Here is a 9,866-nt window from a genome sequence, read left to right on the forward strand (position 1 = left end):
CCCATCCTGGTGTGTGTAAGTGGTGATCAATGCATGCGTATTATGGAAGAGTTACATGAAGGGATATGCGGTAGCCACATCGACGGTCAATCTCTTTCATCAAAGGCCATTCGTGCAGGATATTACTGGTCAACCATGAGGGAAGATTGCACGGGTATGCACAGTGGTGCAAGTAGTGCCAGCAACACGCTAATTGGCACAAGGCGCCTCCAAAAGAGCTGAGGTCAATCTATACCCATGGCCATTTCATACTTGGGGGATCGACATTCTAGGGCCTTTTCCTTTAGTAGTGCGGCAGATGAAGTACCTTGTGGTTGCCATAGAATATTTCACAAAGTGGATAGAGGTTGAGCCAGTAGTTCAAATCACAACCCACAAGATCCAACACTTTGTGTGGAAGAACATAGTGTGCCGCTTTGGAATCCCAAAACGGTTGGTGTATGATAATGGTACCCAGTTTGCGAGCCAATAATTGGGCAAACTATGTACGGAGCTGGGAGTAAAGCAGGTGTTCGCATCTGTCGAAAACCCAGACGATCGGGAAGGTCAAGTCTGCCAACCGAGTTCTTCTCAGAGGTCTGAAGAGAAGGCTAGATAAAGCCAAAGGGACCTGGGCAGAAGAAGTTCCTAGAATTGTGTGGGCTTATGATGGATATCCACTAGGAGAGGATTTTATTAATGAAGGAAAAGGATTTTCACCTACACATTTGAAGTTCTTCCTTCTAGTCTTCTCACAAATTAAAAGAAGTCAAAGAGAAGATCAAGCCTAAAGATAAAGAAGTCTACAAACTCTCAAATAATAGGCTTCATATTAAATATCTCTCTTTATAGTTTCTTTTAAATTGTAAATAATATAGAATAATGTTTAGAAAGGTGCTTAGAGGGAAACATGAGACACCTCTTTTGTAAAAGCATCTTTAGGCTTTAGTTTAGCAAATTCTAGAAGCTTGGGGAGTGAGCTTAGTAAAGGGGGTGTGATCTTAGGAGTTTTTTGGGTAGCTTAGGGAATAAGCTATGTAAATGACCAGCCCTTACTCCTATAAAAGGAGGGCTTAGGTCCTTCACAATTCAGATTGGAATTTTATAGTAGAGAGACTATACTCAATTTTGGAGAGAATTTGTGAGTTTTGAGTCTTCCTCTTCTTTGCCTTATCTTGTGAGCTATGGTGAGCTTCAAGTGGTGGCACTCCATCACTTATCTTGGTTCAAGGTTCCAAGTGGCGTGAATGGCTTCTTGCAATTCTCAAAATCCAGCAAGCATCTTCTTCTATAAGTGTTCTTCTTCCTTTTCTTCAATTTCCATTCGGTAGCTTAATTTCCTAGTGTTTTCCTTCATTTTTCTACCGTTTACATTTCTGTTTTCAGCTTGGTTTCCATTTATTCTATTCGGTTCAGTAGCTAGCTTTTCAATTCTGTCCAGTTTTTAATTCTTGTTCTTCATTCCTTGTGTTTGATTCAATTTGACAATACATGGACTTCCATATGAGTCTTGGTTGGTGCTAAGTTTTGGTGAGTTCTTGAATTTAGAACATTGATCCAATTCTAAAGTAAAGTGCCTTTCAAATCCAGCTCAAGTTGCTCCTAAGAATGTCAAGAATCATGTGTTCTTGTAGTTACATTCACATCAGCTTACCACACTACTCCCTAGTCCATGACCAGAGAAACACCCTTTAGCTTGGTGTACGGTTCGGATGCGATGATTCCAGTAAAAATCCAGGAAAACTCGCCACATTTCTAGAACTTCGCAGTTGAAGAGTCCAACGAAGAGAGAAAGGTGAACCTGGACCTACTGGATGAAGTAAGAGAGGAAGCAAGAATCAAGGCTGAAGCCTTGTAGAGAATGGTGGAGTACAAGTACAACTCCAAGATGAGACCTCGGTAGTTCCAGGTCACTGACCTGGTGATGCGAAAGGCCCACCCATACCAACTAGAGAATAAGTTGTCCCCCAAGTGGACTGGTCCTTTCAGAGTGACAGAGGCCCTTGGAAATGGAGCGTACAGGCTCGAGACATTAGAAGGTGGTGCGATCCCTCGCACTTGGAACGCGAACCACCTCGAGTTTTATTTCAGTTAAGTTGTTTGCATTGTACACATTTTGGGGGACACTTTTTTTCCCTTATAAGGGTATTTTAACGAGGTCACCCAATAAAATTTCAGTTATTCAGTTAAGAAATACATTGTGCAATGCAGTTAATAAACCTCTCCCTTGAAGTGATACACCAAGAGCGAAAGTAGTATGGTTCCTCAGTGAGCCTCCCTCTTATGTGAGTTCACCAAGGCTGAGAATAGTATGGTTCTATAGTTATTAAGACCTGTCCCTTGACTTCATACAGCAAGGTTGCGGTCAGTTATTAAGAACCGTTCACTTGGGTTAGAAACACCAAGGTTGGGAATAGTATGGTTCCTCAGTGAGCCTCCCTCTTGCGTGGGAACACCAAGGTCGAACAGTGTGGTTCAACAGTTAAAACCTCCCTTGCCCCATGGGCGAGGACGAGGTCAGTTAAGAACTGTTCAGTTGGGTTAGAAACACCAATGTTGGGAATAGTATGGTTCCTCAGTGAGCCTCCCTCTTGCGTAGGAACACCAAGGTCGAACAGTGTGGTTAAACAGTTAAAACTGTTGAACCAAGTGGTGTTCAAGCTTTGAAGAATCCAAAATCCTTTGAAGGATGTTGAAGGCTAGGCTGTGCTTGCTGTTGCTGAGCTGTCTTAGATAGGATTTGGGGTAGATTGTGTTTGTAATCCAGTCTTGATTGAATCCAAAGCATAGGCATTCTCAATCTTTTTAAAAGAAAAGTGTTTTTCAAACTAAGTGAAAAATAACCTGTTGTTTTGTCGAAACAACCAATTGTTTTATACTTAGGTGTTTTTAGAAAAGGTTGAAAACTGTTTTTATGGTTGACTTGCTGTCAAAACCAAAACAACCGATTGATTTGTGGAAACAACTGATTGTTTGTTTTGGTACCATAACAAAAAACTGTTTTGTGCTTTGACTGAGCATTAAATGATTTTCCAACTGTTTACGCTCCAGTTTTTAGTGCTTTGACCAATCTTTAAAAGCAATGAAAAGTTTGTTAAGATTTGATAACAAACAACTTGAATATAAAACAGTAAAACAGATTTGGGTTTTACAACAACAACACATGTTTTGAGATTTTGAAAGAGTTGAGATTGCTTAGAGATTGAGTTTGATCAAAGAGTGTGAGATAGGATTTTCTCTTGTAATGATTTCAGATTTGTTTCTGTAACAAGTGTAATCCTTGTATCTGTTGAAAGAACTTTGTGTGTTTGCTGAGAAGTGTTGTGTGTTCTTGGGGAGATCAAGATCAGCATTCTTAGTGTTGGTGTGTTGACCAAGAGAAGTGTGTTTCTTGAGGGGATCAATATCACTTTCTTGGTTGTGTTGTAAGTGATATAGGTTTGATTGCTTAGTGGAATTCCTCAGTGGTTTCTGAGAAGACTGGATGTAGCTCTGGGTTTAGAGTGAACCAGTATCAACATCTGTTGTTTTTGCTTATTGTTTTGGCAAACTAAATTTCTTATCATTTGTTTCTTGAAGTAATTTCATTCTTTGTTTAAAAGTTTGCGAAAACCCTCTTTAAACAATTCACCCCCCTCTAGTTTAAAGCCATCCAGTCTAACAAAACCTCCATGTGCGAGGACGAGGTCAGTTAAGAACTGTCCACTTGGGTTAGAAACACCAATGTTGGGAATAGTATGGTTCCTCAGTGAGCCTCCCTCTTGCGTGGGAACACCAAGGTCGAACAACATGGTTTAATAGTCAAGATTCACTCTTAGCCTCACGAAGCAAGGTCGAGAACGGTGAGGTTCACCAGTGTTATTAACAAGGCAGGCCCGATGACCTAAAAGAGGGCAGAAGAGAGATCGACAGGGAGACCTTTCCCTCACCTAGCAAGAGGAAGATCAAAAACAACAAGAAGAGTTTTCCCTATCCTTATACGACAAAGGTTAAGCCCGTTAAGGGATTTGCGCACGTGTCACCAGTGCCTTGAAGACAATAAAGGTCAAGAGAAGTTAAAATAGACGAAGTTAAGCGTGCTACCTAAGAGGCGAACCTATGTTGAAGGCGATGTTAGTCGAAATTAATGCGAGTAAAAGTAGTTAAATGATTAAGAAATGTCAGATATTCATAAACATATATACATGGGGCAAATTGTTTGTCGAGAAGGTAAATTACAATAAGAAGTTATTCTCTGGGCACGAGCTGCCCATCAACGACCCACTTCGACTCTGCGAAGGTGAAAAGATCCACCTCAGGATGCACGCAGGCAAACTGAGCCATGGCATCTTGAAACCCCTCGCCATAAGCGTCGGCGGCGTCGTTGGTGAGCTCTTCCTCTGTCTTCTTGAAGAGTTCAACATTCTCAGCCAGCTCCCCTTCCACCTACCCTAGCTAAACTTTGCTTTGGGTGGCCCTATCCTCTAGCTTGGCCATTTGAGTCTGCATCCCCTCTACCTTCTCCTCCAGTTCGACCACCTTGTTATGGAGAGGTAGGATCTTCGCCTCAAGTTGAAGGGCCTCTTGAGACTTCTCAAAGTGAAGCCTCTTGGCCTCCTTCTCAGATTGACGAAGATTCGCTAACTCTTGATATATGGCCATTTCACGATTGGAGAAGGCTTTGGCTTGGAGGGCTAGCTCTTCCCTCAGCTTCGCCGCCTCAGCTTGCGAGTTTTGTGCATCTTGCGCCTTACTCAAGGTGAAGCTAGACGCGATGAGGAAATCCCTGAGACCTTGAGCCACGCGGTCTTAGAGGAGGTTCCCACCTAGGCTATCCACCACTTTTTTTATCTTGGAAGTGCCTAAGGGCTTGTTGTAGGATGGCGGGGAGCTCGACAGCAGGTGGTGCTTGGCAGTCTTCAGGAGCGCTCTCCCCCCCGCCTTCCTGCACGATAAGGTCGCGAGGGAAAGAAGCGCTTGGAGGGTTGTCGCGAAAGGATGCCGCATGGTTATCGAAAGCAGAGTGTGCTAGCGCCACGATGTCACCCACCCTTGGCCTTTTGAAGACGAAGCTCGTGCAGGTAATCTCGTCCTCCGAGCCAACGACCACCACCACCACCCCCTTTCTACCTGTTTTCAACAGGGGATGCTTCAGATGTGTTTGGGGCAGAGGTGGCGGAAGGAGGAGGATTCGTAGGGGTTGATGTGCCCAAACCGGCAGCAACAACCCTGCACTAGGTCAGCAGATCAGCTAGCTTTTTCTTCCTCTCCGCGTTGAGAGTCATGTCTGCATAGAAACAACAAGGCGTAAGAAGCTGACTCCACGCAACATGCATTTGTCAACAATGAACAAGTAAAGGTAAAGAAAAAAATGAAGTAGAAATAAGAATAGTACCAATATACCTCTTAAGAGCTTTGGCGGAGAACTCAAGCTTGATCAGCTTGGCAGTGTCAAACACCGCTCCCAAGCCTGAAAGGAGTTGACACATCTCACAATCAGGTGGGGTCAAATCCTTAAGGCTCCTAGGCTTTTTGAGTCCAGGCTTCTCCACCCAATAGAGGGGAAACCCGTCTAGAAGGATGGATGATGGCATTTTCAAGAAGGTCTTCTTGAATCATGTAAGAAAATGGTGCGGAAGCTATGAAGGTGTGTGTGCAAGATCCTCCTAAGAGTGGTGTTGATCTTGAAGGTGCATGATAGGTATGATCATAGGGAGGTTCGGCCAGCCCAAGGAGAGGTGAAGGAAGTGAAGTTTAGAGCCTAGAATTCTAGGAGAAGCAAAGTTTGGCACAAAATGGCAGCATAACTTTACTCACAATAAACTTCCAAATACAAGGTGTAGGCCTTCCTATTTATAAGCTAAATGGCCGTAAGTTTTAAGCTAATGTCTAATGAAATGAAAGCCAAATTAAATGCAATTCACAAAGCACATGTGCCATGTGCTCATGACCGGCCAAACCTAGAGAGTTTCTAGAATGTTTCACTCAAATATGCTTTCTACACTACTCTATTTACTAAGCACCCCTAATGGGCCTTTATGCAACATGTACAAAGCTTTCTCTCTTCCATCCGTGGCTTCATTCAATTGGGCTTGAATATGCTTAGCCATTGACCTTGTGATAGGCCCTAGATGGTCTAGGTCTCCTCCTAGACGCTCCATGGGTAGCCTTGCCTCTTCACGTCCTAGACGCTCCTTCCTTCTAGCTAGACGCTCATCATGGTCTAGACGCTCTTCATGGTCTAGTGTTGGGCTTTGGCTTCCATGGCTAGATGTGCTTGGCCCTCCTCCATCAGTGGAGTCGTGGACGCTGCAACTCACCTTGAAGAACTTCTTCTTGAAGCCCTTGTAGGATTGCTGAAAAAGAGTGAAGAGAACTCTCCCCGCCACTACATTGAAGCTCAGCCATAGCCTCTTGTCGGGATTCTTCGCCTCGAAGAAGTATAGGAAGACATCCACAGAGGGTGAGTGGCCGAGATGATTGCATAGAATGCTGAAGGCCCTAGAGACAACCTATATAAAGGGTGGTAAGAACCCTAGAAAAGGGACGTCGTTTCTAAGACTGAAACTGCTTTACACACATTACTGTTTTTTTAGCCTTTACTCACTTGAGCGTCGAAGTGCAAACGACCGTAAAAGCACCCTTTGTCTTTGCAGGTGAGAAGTCCTTCAACCCTAGGAAGTTCGATTCTCAGGAGGAGACAGGTGGGGCCTGAAGCTGTCATTCGAGTCAACCGGCGAGAATAATATGTAACACTTTTTGTTATTTTTTATTTAAATTTGAAATAAGTTACATACGGATGTATGTAATAATTTATTTTTAATTAAATTTTTAATACATTACATACATATATAATTTGTTTGTGAGACTTTTTGTTATTTTTTAATTAAATTTGAAATAAGTTACATATGGATTATATTCCTATGTAACAGTTTTTTTAATTAAATTTTTAATACATTACATACGAATATAATCCGTTTGTAACATTTTTTTAATTAAATTTTTAAATACCTTACATACGGATTATATTTGTATGTAATAATTTCTGTTTTTTGAATTAAATTTTAAATATTTTATATACGGATTATATCCGTATGTAATTATTTCCGCTTCATGGCGCAAAAATTACATACGAATTATAATCGTATGTAATTACCTTTGATTTACATATGAAAATATCTGTATGTAATATCTATTTACATACTAAATAGAATCTGTACATATTAATTTTTATCCATATGTAATAATCGGTATGTAATTTCAGATTTTCTTATAGTGTATTTAGTAAAAAAACTTTTATGAATGTAGGTGGGAATTAGTCAATGTAATTTATTTGTTTCCTCTTCCTAACTATCTTTTATATGTTTTTTGCGATTTTCTCTATTTTCATCTATTTATTTATGTGATAACGGTATAGTGGATTGTGAGCTATTTCCTTACATAAATATTACATAAATACAAGTTATCGAATATCATTTCTTAATACGTTAACTAGTTTAACAAGCAATTGTATTAAATAATTCACATTTAATTTAACTAACTGTTCAACTTTCATTGTTAAATGAGTTGTGTGATAGTTCTGCCAAATACATCCATCAAAGCTTATATTTCTTACATAAATGACTGAAAAAGATTCCTCTACCAACCGCTGATGCAACTCATGTATCTTCTGCTAATATTTGGAAAGCAGTTAAAACACATTTTTAGTATATTTAGTTTGAAGTTTAAAACCTATAATTCATGTTTTAAAAAGTAGAAATTATTTAAAGTAATTTGAATTTATAGATTCAACTTGATAACTCTATGTCAATTAAAGCTTGAGTTACTATAAAATTTTCAATCTTTATCAGGTCCTATTTAAGAAAAACAAAGAAAAAACAAAGTCTGCATACATATTGGAAGAAAGGTTTGCAGGATCATACTTAGACCTGAGGTTTAACACAAAAATGAACACAAGGGAGTAAGATTCCAGATAGCTTCATTGTTAGAGTCTTGAACAGTGTTCATGTACTCTTGCACACCATTCATTGCATAAAGTGAAGCTGAAATTTGCCTTTCAACCTTCATCCTTTCAAACTCTGGAAGCTCCAAGCCAGCTATATCAGGCAGGTTTTCTAAATCCATTACTTGGCCAAAGGGAAAATGATCACAAAAGGGTTCAGGACCCCATGAAGGATTTTCCTGAGAACCTGACTCAGATTCCATGAAATTGCTCAAATCAGGTCTATAAGCATCATCAAATAGTTGTGTGTTTTGGGTTGTTGTCTCACTCGAAAGTGAGTTCACACATGTGTCACTGTTGCTTGTGTTTGTACTACTACTGGCACTAGCACTAGCACTCCTTGTTGTGCTGGTAACCCTTTTTTTCTTCTGATCTTTCACATATATCTTCTTTTGACGACAATCTTGTTGGAGACAAGGTTGGACACTAAACATAGACACTTCTTCCAGCGAAGATTCGAACCTTAGTTTCTCATCTTGTAGGGTAGTAACTCCTTCTGCAAGATTCAACTCCTGTTGGTTGGTGTTGACCCTTGTGGCACAGTTTTCCACATCTTGTTCTTGTTCTTTGATGTCTTTTCTGTTGTTGAGAAGATTCTGAATCCGTGAAGCAAGAGGGGAATCAGAGGACACACGTGTGATGAAGTTGGTGCGAGTGTTAGATCCACGAAGGAGGCATGCAGCTTCATCATAAGCCCTTGCTGCTTCTTCTGCTGTCTCATACGTGCCAAGCCACATTCTTATCTTTTGTGTTGTTTCTTTGATCTCAGCAACCCATTTCCCTGATGCCCTTTGCCTCACTCCAACATACTTGTTCTTGCTTTTGTTGTTTTTTCCTTTGATTTTTGGTCTCAAGTGCTGCTTTGGATGTTGGAACTGAATTTCCATTGGAAAGTGGCAAAAAAATCCTTAGCTCTCACAAAACCACAGGTTCAGGTTTTCTTTGGTCTGGCTCCTCAATTTTCATGTTGTTGCTTGCAAGTTTGTGATATCACAATATATGGTTGAAGAAAGGTTCACAGCTTTTTAGCAAGTTGACTTAGTATATTACATGAACATTTCTTGAAATTTTTTATTGTTGGTAAATTAGTTTTAAAAATGTTTAGAATAATGTATGATGAATAAACCAATTTCTCCTTATTTTGTTCGGAATGACCGCTATACCTGACTCCTTTGTTGGCATTTGCAATACTGACAAATAAATTAATTTAATTATGCACTAATTCCATTTAACTTTTTGACAAATGTTTGATGTAAAAATCTCACAGCATAAATAACAAAATTGGATAAATTTCTAAATTTAAAATACTAAACAGTACTTAAATTGATAATTGAGTATTTAAAATTGGACTTGGTGTGAATTTGGACTGCAAAATGCAAGAATTGGTATGCTACAAAAAAATTGATAAGAAAATGACTATTTCATTATTAAAAAGTTATTAAATAAAAATTAAATTTCGAAGATAAAAATAATTAGTTACTGTATATATTTATTAAATTAAAAATTATTTTAAAGATTAAAAAAATATTGTTACTTAAAATAGTTTTTAAATTTTTAAATTCATATATAATTATTTACTAAGAATTTAATTATTAACTATTTTAGATTTTAAAATTGATAACTAATTAGATATCAATAACTTTTTATTCTCTAAACTAGTCTTTAAAATAATCTCTAATTTAATTAATATAATAATTAATTATTTGTTATTTTTAGAATGGTTTTTTATTCAATATTTTTTAATGATTTTCTAGAAAAATTATAGATATAAAATGTATATTTGTATCAATAATATGATAAATTATTTGTACATCCTACTATTTCAATCTTTGCATCTTATTTTAATGTCTCTCACTTAGTCTTTCTATATAAAAGTCATTTTCATGTATAAAAAATGGCATTTTGT

The 9,866-nt window shown here is 38.7% G+C and overlaps 1 protein-coding gene across 1 annotated transcript; it reads right to left on the minus strand.

Annotated features, from left to right (window-relative positions):
- Positions 1–7,720: 7,720 nt before the first annotated feature.
- LOC137837399 (ethylene-responsive transcription factor ERN1) lies at positions 7,721–8,993 on the minus strand. Its single transcript, XM_068646379.2, has one exon. It carries the CDS (start codon positions 8,845–8,847, stop codon positions 7,894–7,896), a length of 954 nt encoding a protein of 317 aa, XP_068502480.2. The 5' UTR covers positions 8,848–8,993; the 3' UTR covers positions 7,721–7,893.
- Between the last annotated feature and the right edge of the window lie 873 nt (positions 8,994–9,866).

This window comes from Phaseolus vulgaris, chromosome 4 (assembly GCF_051622355.1).
Source record: "Phaseolus vulgaris cultivar YP4 chromosome 4, ASM5162235v1, whole genome shotgun sequence".
Lineage (NCBI taxonomy): Eukaryota > Viridiplantae > Streptophyta > Magnoliopsida > Fabales > Fabaceae > Phaseolus > Phaseolus vulgaris.

Excerpts from the sequence above, each read along its gene's own strand:
- LOC137837399 (XM_068646379.2), bottom strand. The coding sequence starts at position 8,847 with ATGGAAATTCAGTTCCAACATCCAAAGCAGCACTTGAGACCAAAAATC.